At 41.5% G+C, this 18,423-nt stretch overlaps 1 protein-coding gene across 1 annotated transcript; it reads left to right on the top strand.

Annotated features, from left to right (window-relative positions):
• The first annotated feature begins 995 nt into the window (after positions 1-995).
• nrn1la (neuritin 1-like a) lies at positions 996-16,671 on the top strand. Its single transcript, XM_076106559.1, has 3 exons — positions 996-1,020; positions 1,754-1,904; positions 16,374-16,671. The coding sequence occupies exons 1-3, from the start codon at positions 996-998 to the stop codon at positions 16,669-16,671; spliced, it is 474 nt and encodes a 157-aa protein (XP_075962674.1).
• Positions 16,672-18,423: the final 1,752 nt, after the last annotated feature.

Below are 18,423 nucleotides of genomic sequence, written 5' to 3'. Positions count from 1 at the left end.
TGTGAGGTCTCTGGCATTAAGCCAATGCCAGACCTATTCGAATCAATGAGACATCTGGAATTGTGTTTGGCGACTGAAAGGTCTGGTACTAGGAAGATTGGAAAATTGAAAAGATGGGAAAATGGAAAAGCCTTTGATGGTGATTAATTGCATCTTCTGTTTCCATGACGCTTATCCGCTACTCAAAGTCTTCTCAGGCTTCTGATTCACATTCATTTGCTGCTGCTGCTGCTTAAAAGACATGAAAGGATCAGCCTAATCAAACAGCGGTGCCCACGTCTCAAATGAGCTCTAGGTCTCTGCAGTGTGTACAACGAAGCTTACTTCCCTCTCTTTTCAATCCCCCATAAACGATGGTACAACGGCGAAGCGATTGAATGATTGCTGATAATTATTTTAAAATACATCAACCAGATATGCATCTCTCTGGATAAGATTTCTCCTCCTCAAGTCTGACTCAACAAACAGCTTTGGGCTTTGGTGAGATGCTGTAAATAGCTATGTACAGAGTAAACGACTTGTGAGACTGGGTTCTCGGGGGTGTGTGTGTGTGTGTGTGTGTGTTTTATTTTAAGTTTCCTGAATGGGCCTCTAATTATACTCATCTTTTGGTTTTCACCCTCTGCAAAATGCATGTAAGTAGACTTTTTGTGGATACAGGGTACATTTCATCAGGACAGTTGACCTCAAATCAGAAACTATCTTCACCAACATTCTGAAGAAACTAAACACATAACAGCGTAGGTGTACGTATGTAACCTTCACTACTTCCTGACACCTGCCCCTGAAATGCATTTCGGATATGAAATTCTGTCCTCCAGTTCCTACCCTAATCTTTGTACCTACTTAGAACTGAGAGTAAGCAGCGCTACTTCTTGTTTTTCGTGCTTGTTCTCTGTCAGCAACTGTCTTGACAATCCATGCTGACAACCTGAGGAGGTTGACACCTGACAGCTATGTTGTTGTGGCTCCTGGTTGGTTCCTTTTTCTACAAGATGATCCGCAGTTTAAAGTTTAGAGGTACTGCATTTACATTTTAAAAGTCTTAAGCTGCAGTAATAAATATTCCTTTATCAGCAATGGATAAATTGATCTACTCAGAATGTTTAGACACAGCTCTCATCTGTGTTGCTTTTGGCTTCAACAGCTAAAAAACTAAAAAACAAGTGCGTATTGGTGGAAATAATGTGTGTTGTCGAGTCATCAAAGGTGTTAGTAAACGTGAGCTGTGTCAAGGTGGTCAGGTCCTGGCTGCATTCAAACTTGATTGTGTGTGTTGTTGCTCCAAACAGAATCGGATCAGTGAGGATGAATAAATGCATTTCTCCTCTGTTGCATCTCCATTTCCTGGTCAACAGGCCTCGACAGCTCTCGTCTTTGATGTGAGCCATCGATCAGCAGCAGACTTCAAACGCCGAATGAGCGAGAGGGGGAAAGGACACACAGCTGTCTGTAGCTCCTCGTGTATGACGGATGATATATACTCAACCTCTCAGTCCATCATTGAAACAAAAGGCTGCACAGACAACAGTGTCACTGGACGGACGCTCTCTTTTTACATGCACACTTGTCTCAGCTGACTCTGGTCCAACAGCCTCAGCCATTAACAAAGAGTAACAGAAATATGATTTATTGTCAACTGCTGCATTGGTATTTCTGCTCGGATTGATTTCCCAGTGCATGTTACACAGCGAGTTTAACATGAATTAATCTTTCTCTGTGTCTGTGTGTATTTTGTGTGTGTGTTCCACAGTGCTCAGCCCGTGCCCTGTTGCCGCGTCGTCGGCCAGAAGGTGTCACTCCATCTATAAGGGTTTCGCTCAGTGTCTGATGGCGCTGGGAGACAGTCTCGCCGACAGCGCCCGCAAGGACGAGGACACGCACGAGATCCACTCCATCTGCAGGTTGGTGTAATCAATTGAGAAACTTGAGTTTTGGCTGAAATTACGCAAAATAAAAATAAATGCCTCTAGAAAGTGAAAAAGGTACATGGGCAGGGCTGGGAGGGCGGCTACGACACGTCTATTGTCGGCTCATCTTCGGTAACCAGTGTAGCATTACGATCACATCGAAAGACTTTTCTTTTCTTTAATTCCACCATGATGTCATGCTACATTTATCGAACATGAGAAGCACCGCATGAACTGCTGGGCTTGGTCTACGTTACACTAACATGTAGCCAGACTTTACTGTCTTTGAATACCGTTCATGATAGCCGTAGCCCTTTCAATTAGCTTTCGCCAATCGCCAGCGCTAATGGTAATCGCCAATGGTTTACGTCACCTGGCTCCAGATCAGCCAACTGCAAAATTAAATTGCAACAGCCGGGTTTCAACGAGGGCAGTCTTCACAATATGTAGACCTAAAATACTTTGCACTAAAATGTCAAGGTTCCATCAACAACTACTAAATACTCACATACAATGGTTTTCAGCTGAAAAAAGTGCTGATTTATAACCACATATCACCAAGTCAAGTCAATAGGAGGCTTGCAGAGTTTCAGCATTTGAATATGCATTTTTAAACCCCGCAGAGCAGATAGGTCAGTATCAGTGTGTATTTGGTGTATTTAGTGACATTAGGGTCAAGGGTTTTGAAAACAACAACAGCCGCTCGCTGGGGGAAAGTAGTACACATGTATGTTTGCTAGAACTGAGTATGCAAGGCTTTTGGAAAGTCAGTGTGCTATCTGATATCAATAGGGCACGTACAGTACATCTGTAGAATCCCACAGATCGAAGCCTTGTCCCTCTAATCCCTCACTGCACTTACCCATGACCTGTTCACATGCAGTTATAATAATAATATTTCCTAAGATAGCTGTGTGTGAACATTAATAAATGATGACATTATCATAGACACATGAGTAAGTTTGCCATAGACAGTTTGAAACGTTGCAATGAAAGTTTCATGGCTGTTGTAAAGGAGAATCAGGAGCTTTAGAATGGGCTAGTGGTGTACCGTATTTTCCGCACTATAAGGCGCACTTAAAAGCCTTTAATTTTCTCAAAAAACGACAGTGCGCCTTGTAATCCGGAGCGCCTTATATATGGATCAATTGGTTAATTGGTTGATCCATACTGGTTGTACACGGCGCTCTGTCAAAATGTTTCAGTACGACTGGTAAACTACAAAGCCGCACCGCGGTAAACACCGGTACTGTGCTTACTCCTAGTCCAACACCACTTGTGTGTATAAAGACCCCAAAATGGCACCTTTCAAGAGACACGTTTACGACGCTATTCTATTCTATGCGCCTTATAATCCGGTGCGCCCTATATATAAAAACAGTTCTAACATAGGCCATTCATTGAAGGTGCGCCTTATAATCCGGTGCGCTTTATAGTGCGGAAAATACGGTATATAACCTGTGTGCAATGTAAATGTGTAACTTTTACACATGCTTTAAATGATCCTCTTCAGCGTTATTACCTACATAAATAAGAACACGGCTGAGATCATTAGCTCATACAATGACCAGCCCTCTGCGGACAGGCCCAGATCCGGCCATAGTGCCGCCATCGACCAAAGTTGTAGCTCTGGCAGAAGGAGGAAAACTCAGCTCCCGGCATTGGCAGTTCCTTCTTCGGCTACTAGTGTTTTCGGAAACACTACCGCTTTTGTCCACAGGTGTGCCAAAATCAACACAAAATGAAAGTTTCACATAGTAGCTTTAAGGAGGTACTCCAGCGATTCAGTATTGCCATGAGCAGCATTTGTAACGCAGACTAACAGTCTCTGGTCATGGTGTAAAGCACAGTGGGCAATATATACTGTATAATATATATACAGCATAAGGGATATTTGTCCTGTTCTAAGTTCTGTGTCATCAACAGCATGATGTTGAAGATTCTAGTGCACCAAACTGACATCAAGACTGTGATATTTCTTTCATTTCTCCCTCCATTGCTGCAAACTAAATTTCCGTTTGCCATTAAGAATTCCCCTCGCGATGTGGCTTTCACAAGCACACATCACAGGATTGTGATGAACTCCATGATAAAATGAAACATGATTTTACTGACTGGGATTATATGAAAGGGATATTGAGTCTTTCACATACACAAACAGCGATTACTGCGAGTTATGCAGTTTGACTGCTAGATTGCCACAACTCTGCCAGGTGTCAGTTGAAGGAGAAAGCACACGTTTATCTAGTTCGGTTTATCATTTATTTTATACAAAGGTATGACATTTAATTGACACCGATGTTAAAAAAAAATGCGTCAGACGGCACCTTTCTGAGTGATTTTAACCTCTGCCATTTTAGTGTAAGAGAAGATAAACTGTTATGATGCGGTAGCTGTTGCTCATATTTTTCCATTTCTCAAAAGTGGAAACAGCGACTGGGGTTCCTGGTGTTTCCCGTGACAGCGGTGACATTTGAGAGCCGGTGTTGCTAGGACGCACTGTCCACATCTGTGGTGCTCTATAGACTGGAGCATGTCACAGCTCTGTATAGCACACAAAGAGCATTCAAGATACATTGTTGGTTATGTGATTTAAACAATTTATGATGCCTGTCAACATTTGGTGAGTCCCATCGAGGTGTTGAGTTAGTATTCTACTCATATAGTACAAGCTAGCTGGCTTTAAACGATAGCACTGATTTGCACTTGTCCTCTCTATTTGTTCATGTTGTCTTCAACACCTGCTGAGTTGTCTGCAGCTCCTGTACACTCACTACTATGTTTGTCCTGCATTATACAAAGGAAGAGTTCCTCCAGGTGTTAGCTGTCATAAGGAGCCACGAAGTAGCGTTGGCAGTGCTCAAATCACGGATAGGCCTGTGTGATGGTGATTTACAGGTAAATGCTGCTGCTGTCAGTAGCTTTATAATTAAATTGCTCACTGCTCCTAAAAATGCGCGAAATGCAGAGAACAAATTTCATGTATCTGTGGATATATGATAATTGGAGTAAAGTTTAAGTTCAAGCTTCTATGAGCAACTTTGATTTAGTGTTGCCTTTGGCGGTCCCTGTGGACTAAAGTGGTTTTCTTTGAGAAAAACTTTCTTTTTACTGCAGCAGGGTCTGACAGTCTGACCTGCTCAGTCCTGCCAGCGGGCCCAGCAATACGGCCCAGGTCTCCTGCAGCACGGTGTTGGTGTTAGCCCCCAGTGTGGACCGGCGGAGTAGTAATAGTGAGGCAAAGCTCTGCTCCTGCTCGGAGGAGGAGCAGCTCTCTGCCTCCCACCGGAGCTTCCCGAAAGACAGCAGCGAAGCCGGATCTGGGTTTCTGAGTGAACCTGTATGATTTAATTTGATTTTGCACTGAATCCGACCCAGTGACACAGATGACAGGCACGAAGAATAACTATAGAGGAACAGCCAATCATCTCGCTGATGGTCTCGTTTACTTATGTAGGTCATATAGAGGCATCAGTATTAAACTGAGACTGTTTCATAAGCAGTTAAAAGTTCCTCACAGTAACTTTAACACAGACATGAAAGTGAAATCAGTCCTCTCATCTACAGTAACTCTCGGCTAGAAAGCGAAAACACATTTCCCCAAAATGAAGAACTCTTCCTTTAAAGAGATGAGCTATTGAACCATCATATTAGTCACTGAAGTGAGAAATTGATCAAATAGAAACGTCTGGTCATTTCTTTGGTAATTATATTTTGATCAAATAAGACAGGCTAAAAAAAAAAAAAAACACCAATGATGAACTGATTTTTCACTTTGAACACTTCACACCCAAACAACTCTGCCTCCTCTCTTCTTCCCAGCACATCTCCACTCTGCAGCTCTCTTTTTAGCCTCTCATTGTTTGGGCTGGAGGCCTGATGACGCTGATAAAAGATGCAGAGCATCTCTCACTTCCCTTCTCTCTTTTACCCCCACTTTTTTGTTCTCTCACCACTCCATTTCTCTATATCCTGTGTCAATCCATCATACCTCCCTCTCTCTCTCTCTCTCTCTCTCTCTCTCTCTCTCATCTCCGCTCACATCTCTATTTATACATACCTCTGTCATCCATCTTCCAGAGGAGTCGTATCCTCTCGACCAGGGATGGGAGCCATTAATGGGCGAAGGGACTCAGATTAAGTCTGCTGATCTGAGAGCAGTGTTTCTGTTGAGTTAAATTAGCACGGTTCCAAAATGATATTAAACTCCTGAAGTACACAGAATCCTCACAGCAGACTGTAAACACATGCTGGGAACAGCAAAGATCAACCAAAGAGGTCAAGGTAGTTATTACGTTCAAATAAAGTTGCCACGCTGCAAGAGCTGACAGGTTAAGTAGTCATTTAACGCCATATAAATGGAATTGTGACTAGCACTCTTTTTCCCACTGCATTATGAATGAAGCTTGCGCAAACTGAAGTGCGCCATCACGCAGCGGCAGCATTCATGCTCTATATAAGACGGCTCACAGACATTAAGTAGTTCACAGGAAAGTGTTGTCGCTGAGCTCGCCGTGTGAGACCTCATTTTCATTGAGATCTACAAAGTGTGACATCACAGTCCTTGTGGAAAACCTAATGGAGTTATCCTGAATACATCGTCTCGTGAGGATGTGTGCATGCGCGAGCCTCTCCTCGCAGTATCTTTTGATATTTGCTGACAAAACCAGATTTCATTGTGTTTCACACGCAATAACAATAAAGCATCTTATCTTTTCTTGGCTCAGGCTCACCTAAACTCTCTGGACTCTCCTCTCCTAGTTGCTTCCCTCCTATTTCAACCTCGCTGCCTGACAGCGTGGCTCTTGGGATGGTAGTGTCGGTCAGTTGGTTCACCACTTTGGTCCAGACTGAGATATCTCTACAGCTGTTGGGTGGATTGCTGTGGATTTTTGTACAGACGCTCATGGTCCCCTACGGATAAACCGTAGGTCAAAGTTTTCACAGTGAAATATCTCAACAACAATTGGAGGGATTTCAGCGGTGGATAGTAGCTAGGTACATTCACTCAAGTAGTGTTCTTAAGTACAATTATGAGGTACTTGCACTTATTTGTAGTATTTCCATTTTCTGCTACAATTCAGAAGTAACTATTACACTTTGTTCTCCACTGCATTTATTTGATAACTTTAGTTATTTTGCAGGATCAGATTATTAGTACCAAGTATAATCGATAAATACATGTTGATGTATTATTATAGGTTAAGTTTAGACTTTATTGATCCTCCTTTTGTGAAGTTCACAAGCTACCCAGCAGAATATAAAGTTATTAGAATTAGGCCCAACTTTGTAATTTGCAAATTTTTCTGAAATGGGTCATTCTGCATCATGAGCACTTTTAATTATGGTACTGTACTTAAAGTATATTTTAATGATAATACTTTTGTACTTTTACTGAAATCAAATTTTGAATGCAGGACATTTACTTGCAACTGAGTATTTCTACACTGTGGTGTTAATACTTCTGGATCCTTCTTCCACCGCTGATGGACTGGAAGTGTTGTACGGTTGTCCCTCCTACACAGAGGATGTATCCTCATGACTTTGGTGATCCCCTTTCTCAAACGCCACCATGAGACGGACATTTTTGGCTTTTGGTGAAATTTCATGGATTGCCATGAAATCTGCAAATATTTAGCTCGTTCAATGTGTTTCTGTCCTCGTCAGTAATATTTGCTGCTGTTCCTCACAGCCAGGTGTGGGGGAAGGGGTTTCCGAAGCTCTTCCACCATCCGACAAGCAGTTTTTCTGCGTCTCCTTTTTCATCCATATGACAATGACGTGTGTATCGGTGTGCATTAATTGGAGAGCATTGTGATTTTCAAATACTTAGTAACAGAGTTTGGTTTTAACCTCGACTGTTGATCAAAATGAGGGTCGGGTTGTACCGGTATACCGATGTCGTATTAAGAATTTGACAATTATCATTGATCATAGAACATTATTTTAAAGTCACAGCTAATGGTATTTTTCATTTGGTAGATAATTTAACATTCTATAGTGCTGCCAACATGTAAACTAACATGCTTTAGTTAAATAGCATGTTATAGTGACCTGCTGTTTCTTTTATGAGGTTTATAATTCAGTTTATTTTTTATAATATAATAATAATTTAAGGGTCCCTGTAACTAATTATAGTAATAATAAAAACGAAAATAATATTTAATAATAATAATAATAATGTAACACAGCATTCCGTGATATTTTCTGAGACGGTTATACCGTGAATATCTCACACCGTGACAACCCTAAATGAGGGGAAGGGAATGGTTCAAGAGAATTTCCTCACAAGTAGAATAACATCTTGTCACCATGGCCCTGCAGCCCACCCGTGGTACCACTCCACTGTTGTTGAATGTCCTCTATTCCTTGAGGTACCAATTAAACTACTAATCCTGCAACCCAGCCACCTTAGTGTGAGTGTTGCCTAATGCAGGGACATAAGAGCCCTCACACACAATCCTCATGTCCGCATACACGCGGACAATCTCCCCAATCTACACTCTCTGTGTCCTCGCCTCACTTTCTCGTATTTCCCCCCCTCTCTCTCTCTCTCTCTCTCATCCCTCTATTTCCTCCTCTTTGTTCACTCTCTCTTTCCCTCCCTCTTGTCTTCTCTCACCTCTCTCCATCCCTACACTCTGTTTTTTAGCCTTTTCCCTCTCTCCACCCAGGAACATGGTTTTAGCGCTTTTATCAGAGCCACCTAATGAGGAGGTAGCATGGCGCTCCCCTCTGAAGATCGGCAAGCACGTGCACACGCACACACGTGCACGCACACACACATGCATGCTACAGTGTAGTCTGAATAAGAGGCTATGATTTGCATCTAGGCCAAGGCTGCTCCATTGTCAGAGCTCTCCCAGGAGTGTGGCGCTGCTTTTATTCCTCATATTCACAATGGGCTTTATGCAGTTGCAATCATTCACCGTGGATCCGGAGGAGGTTAGGTGAAAAGGAAATATTTGGGGCTAAAGATACAGTTACTAGGCACAATAGAATTAAACATTAACCTTTTTGCTGCAGCTTTGAAAGGAGCAGGGGAGGTTCAGATGAAAAATAGGTACCGCTTTATTAAGGAAAAGTTCTAAAGGGTTATCAGTAATACGTTTATTCATGTTAAAATCACTTTGAATAATAGAATTAAGCCGCTAATATGTATTCATATATAATGAGAAGAAGGCTTGGGTTGCCAGGTTGTGAACTCACTAGAATAGAATTGAAATCTGCCACATTGTTGGAAGCCTCTATTATAAATGGATGCCAGTTTTTTTTTTTTAAAGACTAAATATGCTTTAAAATAATAATACATAAAAGTTTTAGTATTTTCCCCCCAGAACTGTATTCCTGACAGTGTGGAGAAAACTTTGAAACACTATTTGGGACTTGATAGTATAACAAAATATTTTAAGGGATAATGTGTAGCGGCATCTAACGGTGGGGTTGTGCTTAACTGAATACCCCTCCACTCACTCCTCCCTCTCCAAGACTGCGGTAACGTGAGCCGCCGAGTGCAAAGCCGCTCACCGTATTGAATATTATATTCTATTTCTGCTAAAAGATCTGCAAAAATGGTAAACACTGGCCCTCTTTAAGTGAACAAATAAAGGAATTAGAAGTACTGCCTCATGGTTGTATGCCTCCGCAAATGAGTCATGTTGCAGTTTACATCCATGTCCGTCCAAAATGTCCTCTTTTATCCTGTTAGACATTTGTCTGAAATTCTCATAATTAGCATATGAATTCTTAAGCTACAGAACATATAAAAACGAGTGTTATCAGAAAGCTCTCTCTTCCAAGGTTTAGCTTTCTTTCACTCAGCCTCCTTCCACCACAGCCTCTCTATTTGCTTTCAAATTCTTATCCTCCACAGATTTAGATAAGGCCATTCATGCTTTCATTGCATCTCATTGCAGCGTCTCACTTTAAAGTCCCTTTCAGCTCATTTAGCATGTAGCGGTTACGATTTAAACTGCTGCCACACAAAGACGGCGTAATATTCCCAAGATGCGCATCTCTTTTTGGTTATAGATTTAGAAATGATATTAAGCAGGAAGAGTTTCAATTCTTCCTTTTTTATTTATACAAAAAAGGCTGTCACATATAATACTATTGATCCTTAAAAACATGAAATAGGTTGTTTAACAGAAATAGTCATTTACTGCTTGAACCTGCTGCCGAGATACCACAGTTGCAAAATAGATCAAGTCTTGTGTTGGCGGAAAATAGAACTTTTTTCCTCCACGAGGTGAAAGAAGCCTTCTTGAAGCACGTCAACACTGTAACCCTGATGAAGGCCACTGCAGCTGAAGCGTGAGGATATTAATATAAAAGCTTTTCATTTCTTTGTCGCTTTTCAATTTATGCCAATCCGCCGGAGCTGAGAGGCCGCGGTATTTTTTTACTTTTCTTTTTTAACCTCTTACCTTGGACAAAATAGTTACAAGGCTTTATGAGATTTCTGCAGGATTTGAAAAAAGAAATACCCACATAAGTGATGTTTCAAACAGAATTGCTTTTACATCCGCGTCTCAAGCTGTCTTATAAAAGATGACAGTGAAACCTTGGTACATTATTTAAAATGCGGTCCTCTGAAAGTCTTCAATGTACTAGGAGTAATGATTATATAATAATGATGTGTTTTTTTCTCACCTCTGAGCCAAAGTGGTTAAAACTGGTTGGCATAGGTGGGAGGAAAGTGGGTACGGTTGATAGTGACATACGATGAGAAAGACATTATTAATATGTAGTATTTTTATAGACGATTTAGGAGGGGGACATCTTTGTCCTCTGAGGAAACAAGTGTTCTTGTTTGTTTTTTTTCAAATCTGACAAAGAAAGTTGTGTTGTGTTGTGCAAAAAAAATAAAAAAAATCAATGTTGTTACTAATTCTTGACACATTATTTTTTGTGTTTTTTTTCATACTTCAGACCAGCAATGCATCACTTGCAGTAGGCTGTCATCCCTTCACCACTCTTGGTGGAAAAAAACAATCCCGCGTAGACAGCAACTTGCCGCTATGCCGAAGAGATTCTGGGTAGTTGGTTACAACAGTAAATACAAAAACGCTGATCTATGACCCCCCAGGCGACAATCAAATATGAATGAATGTCTGGATTATGGCGAACACTCAGGTTCAGACAAGATCGCAAAATAACTATTAAACATGTGTATAAAACATAGTTTGTTTAACAAGAGATAAATGCATACAAACTTGTCAAAATTACAATCCAAACACGTCAAATTGCATCGACATCTAATAGGATCTTCTGTTTTTTACCCCCCCCCCCCCAAAAAGAAAGGCCCAAGGGTCAATCGAATATGTTACATTGTTGCTTTAAACCACTTCAGAACAAACATGGTTATACAAGGCCATACACGCCACAGGATCTGGCATACATGATGCTGGAGGCCCAAGTTGTAATGCAGTCATTGATCATTGTGTCGGCAAAATATGTCCACCCTTTGTTCCACCAAAAATGTAAAAGAATAGTTTAACACAGTAAACAGCTCACAGTAACAGCAGTGTCAAGTTTTGTTAAGAAAGCATTTAACAAATATTTATTTAATCGTAAAGATGTCAAGTCATTCTGCATTTACATATCATGTGACTCCAGGTGGAGCCCTGACCCCAAAGTGGAAAAAACTCTGCTCTGTTTTGTTCTTTTCAGACACACTCTCATCCACAGCATTGCAGACTGCTTCACTGAAGCTGAACATACTCTCAGCTCCCTTTTCTTCCTTGCGTTCCCCAACACATCTTGTGCTGCTCTGCTGCGCTTCACTCTTCTCTGCTCTACATACTTTCGCACCATTGCCTTCTCCAATTTCCTGACACAACTTGTGTCAGGAAATTTATATATACAGTATATATATATATATATGTGTGTGTGTGTGTGTGTGTGTGAGTGAATGTCAATAAATGTTTCCCATAACATCGAGCCATGAAACTTCCAACACCCCGATGACCAAATTGCTGTGTACATTCATTTTCAAGTAAAAAAAAAAGAAACGTCAAAAAAGAAGTTCAGAACTGGGGTTTGGAGGTTTTTCGGATGTCAGCAGCGGCATGTTAGCAGCAGAGCAGACGTACTCTCAAGAGGTTTTATTATTGTGAAAGCAGCTGGTTGTCTGTCAGTGTCCTCGTAGTGTTTTTGCTGTCTCTGCACCACCTGTGACTTGAGCAGATCCCCCCCCCCCCCACATACACAGACCAAAAACCCTGCACCGCTGCACATGACGCCATCTCTTTCCGATGGAGAGGAGGCAGCCAGATGCTGCCTCCTCTCCATCAGCTGCTCCTCCCACAGCAGTCGGAGGTGGACCACTGAGGTGTTTAAGCCCTGGACACAGGCCAAACACACACACACACACACACACACACACACACACACACACACGCCCAGTCATCAAGGGAGGCCCGGCCTGCAGTGGTGGTGGTGGTGCCTGATAATTTTATAAAGCTGCATTCGAGTGTTCAAGAGTGTTCCCTTGCTGTTTCGACACAGTCACACAATATATTGAATAAGTGGGTCTAGAGAAATATTTATGGACAGTATGTGAGCAAAGAGTGAATGTGTGTGTATCCATCTGTCAGATGGATATAGAAAGTAAGTGTGTTTGCATTTCTGTACTTAAAATTAGGAGCAAATGCCCCCAAAATGGCACACAGTACAAAGAAGACAAGTTGTCGCTTCTTACTTATTTGAAGGATTTTTTTAATGTTTGGGGCTGTGAGAGTCGTGATCTGGGAGTTCAGTTTAGGTGAGAATCACAGCTACACTAAGATTAGTAATGAAGCCTTCAGGGTGTCAAAACAAAACACAGGACTGCAACAAGCCCACCGTGATTAATCCTATTTGTCTGAATTAGATTGTGGCGATCAATCCCTCTCCAGCTATAGTGATAAATCAAAACTGATTAACTGCTCCATTCAGAGGCAGCCGGACTCACCAACGACACATTAGATCTTCGTTTCCCTTGTGTAACTTACCTTTTGGTATGACGTATCACACGCTAGACTACTTTCCTTTAGAATAATCGCTGTGCAAAGCTGCCTTTTGCTGTGTTATGGAAAGACATAAAGCGTGCATGGTTAAAGGAAAAGTCTTAAAAATTAGGAGCCTTCAAATCTGAACTTTGATGAGAAGTTCGATATTAGTTGGGAGAGATCCAGGATGTGATTAGCTTACCTATGCAATTGAAGCAGGCCCTTGTGTTGTTTTTTCCCATTCTTTTGACATCGTTTGAATGCGGCATATGTGACAGACAGAGGCAGCGAAGGCATCAGTACTCGTCTTGCCTACTTTCTGCTTTCTGTGCTGTAAAAAGGTAATCAGTGAAAAACTGCACACAAAATATCCTTGAAAGACAAAAATATTCGACAAGTGACCAGTTACCATGAGGCTAAACCGTGAACACACGAACTGACTTCTGTTCAGAATGATTTGATATCCGCCTCCTTATCTGACAGCAGGTTAGACAACAAAGAAGACTATGCCAGGCTGTTATTTGTAAGGTTCAGAGTCGAGACAAGGCAGTCATAGCATAGAGCATGTATTGTCAAGCCGTTCTTACTCCCAAGTGTCCCTGTCAGTGGCCCTCGGGTTATTAGACGACCAGAGCAACTGACGTCGTATAAAGAGTGAGAAAGTTCGCTTAGGGCGGGCAAGCGGTCGGGAGGGTCAAACAGACTTTTAACCGTTCTGTTCGTGTCCTGTGTGAAACCAAGTAACTTACTTACTTAACTAGCGTACTTAATTAAGCTAAATAACATCCTTACTTTAACCCAAACCACGGTATTTTCCTTGGCCTAACCAAGTACTTTTGTTGCCTAAAGTAGTTTTATTGCAAAAGTAAACCTAGAAACTAAGTGATCCTATGTTATAAATTGATTTGGAAAAGAGACAGTAGGTATGTAATGAGCGGAAACTGTACGTTTCTTTTTAATACAGGAGTTTACGTCAAAAAGACACTGTATTCATGTAACAAGTGGAAACTGTATGTTTCCTGTGAACAAAGGTTTATTTTGAAAAGGCACTATGCATGTAACAAGCTGAAACTGCATGTTTCCTGTAAACACAAAGGTTTATTTTGAAAAGACACTATGCATGTAACAAGCTGAAACTGTAAGTTTCCTGTAAACACAAAGGTTTATTTTGAAAAGACACTATGCATGTAACAAGCTGAAACTGTAAGTTTCCTGTAAACACAAAGGTTTATTTTGAAAAGACACTATGCATGTAACAAGCTGAAACTGTAAGTTTCCTGTAAACACAAAGGTTTATTTTGAAAAGACACTATGCATGTAACAAGCTGAAACTGTAAGTTTCCTGTAAACACAAAGGTTTATTTTGAAAATACACTATCCATGTAACGAGCGGAAACTGTATGTTTCCTGTGAACACAAAACTTTACTTTGAAAATACACTATTTATGTAACAAGGGGAAACTGTACGTTTCCTGTGAACACAGAAGTTTATTTTGAAAAGACACTATTCATGTAATGAGTGGAAACTAGCTTGCCGTCCGTGACACATCCAGAAGTGACCCTAAAGGGGTACCAGAGCGTCACAGTGTAGTGTTGAAGTGTAGGCTCACTGACCAAGCGTTGGTATTTGACGAGTTTGGAGTGAGAACGTGTTGGTATCTGGGGTCTGGATGACATACACAGAGCGCCTCTGTTACGAAAGAGGAAAAGCAGCATGTTCATATTTATTATATGGACTTTTATGGTTTTCATAGTAAAGTACTTCAAGTGTTTTGTGTCAGGCTGATTTTGAACAGAGCCATCTGCTTCTGCTTTCTCCACCGGCCCTCCTTTTCTCTTCTTCTACTTAACACTCAGTCGGTTTGTCCTCAGAGACAACTTAGCCAACACATTCGTGATGAGGGGAAGAATTAGCAGCCAATTACAGTCAGATAGACTCAGCTTTAGATGTGGAGTTTAATGCTGTGATTTACTGAACAAATGTTTATATCCAAAAAGAGCTGTGTAAGAAGACTTCCTCCTGTCTCTCCTTCATCATCTTTCCCTCCTCCTTTTTGCTCTTTTCTTTTTCCAGTTTTTTTCCCCTCTTATTGCTCTTCTCAGGTCAGACAAAGTGTTTCAAATGGTTGGATACAACACAGCAGTGGTTCAACAAACACCACGTTCATGACAGCTTTTCCATTACCTGTTCTAATGACGTTTTCCCCCCGTTTCAGTCTAACTCGCACTGCGACCTTTGCTCTCAGAGTAGTGGAGATCAGCAGATGGTCTCTTGGCAACTGCAAAGAAAAGTCAAAGGAACAAACAAATAGATTGAATTAGATTTACTCAGTGTAAGGGCTTAAGCTTCACTGTCGCCGCATCTTCATCAGCTTTTTTCAGAGCTTAGATCTTTATTAGTAAAATCATGGGGCATTCACTGGTCTGGATAATTATGTGTCTGCGGGAGATTATTGGCTCGGCTGCGTCATGCTTAAGGTGTGAATTTTAGATGTGGTTTGATCGTATTTATAGCACACATCCATGGCAAAGTGAAAAACTTGGCACATTCCTCATACAAGGTTGGTGTGTACATTTGCTAGCTGGCATGGAATGTCTGAACAGTTGGACTTGAGCAAGAGTTTCCAGCCATGCTGGTGGTTTGGATCTTACTAACAACACTATGGTGCTCTTGCTTTTGCTTGAACTGATGAATGCAATAGATGAGAAGTTGTGAAATCACCAAAGTTATTACAATTCATCCTGAGGGGAACATGAATGTCTGTACCAAAGTCATGGCTACATTTCACTCAAAACCAAAAATATCAACCTCATGATGGCACTGAAAGAAAAATCAGGGGATCAACAAAGACATCTTCTGGGAACCATGAAAATGTTTTGCAATTCCATTATGTAGATGTAGAGATATTTAACAGGATGGATGGAAGGTATTACAAACATTGTCCTTCTGGGGGCACTGACACAAAAGTCAGGGGATCATCAAAGTCAGAAAGATTCATCCTCTGGGGATCATGGACGCATGTAATTTGATCCTGTCCTTATAGGCAACATGCATAGCTGCAATTTAAAAGAAATATATATTTATCTAACAGTATCAGGAGATTGTAATTGTATATAAGAGCACTGTACAAGAACGCTGCCATCCTTTTTGAAAATCTGAGTTGAAATCATGCACACTTTTTGCTAGCGTGCCATTAATAAAGATACCACGTACCACTGTTGGCGTGGCTAATGTCTGTAGACAGGCTCCCACCATCCACTACATCCATTTGTCATATACATAGGAATTTTGCCCCGTTAATTCAAGCTTTCCATTATTTTTGCACCTAATCATGTGTAGACTGTACTGCTGTTTTGACTCCCTATAGCCTTTTTGCTCATTTGGTTTTAGGTCTCTTACATGTCTTGGCTTCATTTGTTGTCATGTGTCCCAAGTCACATCTGAATCTGAAGTCTCGTCTCTTTCCTTCAGGTCGTGGGACGAGTTCCATGACTGCGCCAACATGGCGATGGCCGGCTGTCCGGACGAAGCCGCAGCGGTCTGGGAATCCCTCCGACAGGAATCAAAGAAGATGCAGTTCTCCGGAAACCTGTACGACATGTGCTCCAACCGCGACGACCACCCGGTGGCCTCGGTCTCCCCACGTGGCTCGTCCAACCAGGAAGAAATCAACAAGGAGTCTCTAAGAGGGCGCGCAGATCACCTGGCAGGCGACCTCCATCTTCTCATGCTACTGTCTCCTCTGCTGCTGCTGTTATTTTCGATATAGCTACCCTAAAAGAAATGGGACTCGTGTGAATAGATATAAACTTTGTGTATTTCTTTTTTTCCCTCCACAAGTCCGTAGACTTTCCACTTCTTTTTCCTCTGCTCTGCCAGGGGTAGAATATTTCTAACTGCATGTTCAGAGGCCCGACAGTCTTTTTGATGATGCGTCTTTAAACTGCGTGTGCCGTTTCATGAATATTCTCTGCCTTTTAATTAGTCTCTCTGTTGGAAACACACACGATTCATACAGAGATGCACAACCACTGTACAAAGAGAACTGAAAACACATACATGCTTAAACAGACAGCAGCCTCATGTCATCTGTCTTTAACCCCCAATCCCCGTACATGTAGTTTATCTAGTTGTTGAGTGTAAGAGAGACAAAACAGCGTTCCACTTGATGAACCTGAAAACTAAGTGATGAAGAGGCCAGATGCCTCGACCAGCTAAACTCATTCATTCAGCTTTACAATGGGAAGCCTTTTATAATCTAACATAACTGGCTCGCTTGCTTGATGGGGACAGGCGAAGAGAAGGTGAACTATTGCATGTTTCTGTAAGTTAAAAATAACTCACAGTGTGACTCATCAGTTTGACCGAAGCGCTGCGAGAAGTCTCCAATTGGCGAACTTTTCATCTCCCGTTGGCTTCCCTCTCTAAACGCAGCCGAGGTTGAAGCCTCCCTTTCTGTGACCAATGGCAAGCTAAAAAAATACGAATAAGGAATAAACCTAAACAACAATTGTTTTTAATATGGTTTGGTTCATTTTGTTGATTTCTTTAAAGACATTTGGGGAAAATCTGCAAAAAATGTGACACTTGGAAGCACAAAAAGCAAAGCAAGACACCTGTTCCCAACACACAGTCAATACAGTAAACGACACAGTGAAACAAGTCGGGTTATCTTGCTAGCTGTCAAATATACTTTCTTTTTTTCAAAGTATCGGGGTGCTAAGCTAACTACGCCCATCTTCACTTAAGTGCACTTTGCGTTAGCACTAGTGTTAGCTCGTAAGTTGTAGCCTAGCAGCTATCGGGAGTGTGAATTTGGATATCATTCGGCAAAAACCCTCCAAAAGCGCTTGGTTGATGATCCCTTGCACTCCTCCTCCTGAACCAACAACATTGATCAATGGGTGAAGTCCACTACAGCTCCAAATCAGCGTAATTCTCCAGACGCACCATGCTTGCTACCACTTTTGTCAAACCAAATCCCAAATTAGATCAAATCTTCCTATCTGACTCAGAACTACACAGATTAAGACATTCTATCTAACATTTCACTGTGTCCTGGATAGGGATGCCCCCCGAAACTCGGTTCTTAAAAGGAACCGGTTCCAAATTAGTATCGATAAGGTCCGGAGTTAAAGGTTCTGCTATTGGTACTTTATAAGCTACAGAGTGAGATCTTCGCGGAACATAGCAGCATCACTAACCTTGTCTCTCTGTCTCTATGTCTTTGCACGAGCTGTGCTGAGGCTGAGTATAGCGTGACACACATCATGGCAGAGAGAACAAAAAGATCCAAAGTGTGGCTACATTGTACTCGAGTGGATGCTGAGAACTCTCGTTGTCACATATGCAACAACAAACAATTTATCATCAACATTTGGCAAACAAGCAGAACATAAAAAAATAAAGCAAGCAGCCCTCCATCCTCGTCCTCTGCAGGTTAGAATAGGCTAATATATTAAAGGTAATCGCTTAGCTAATTGTTCAGCTGGGAATGTATTTGAAAGATTTTGGAACTTCT

This window comes from Anarhichas minor, unplaced genomic scaffold (genome assembly GCF_050575085.1).
Source record: "Anarhichas minor isolate MPS153535 unplaced genomic scaffold, ASM5057508v1 ptg000034l, whole genome shotgun sequence".
Taxonomy (NCBI): Eukaryota; Metazoa; Chordata; class Actinopteri; order Perciformes; family Anarhichadidae; genus Anarhichas; species Anarhichas minor.
This window is presented reverse-complemented; position numbering and strand designations above follow the sequence as displayed.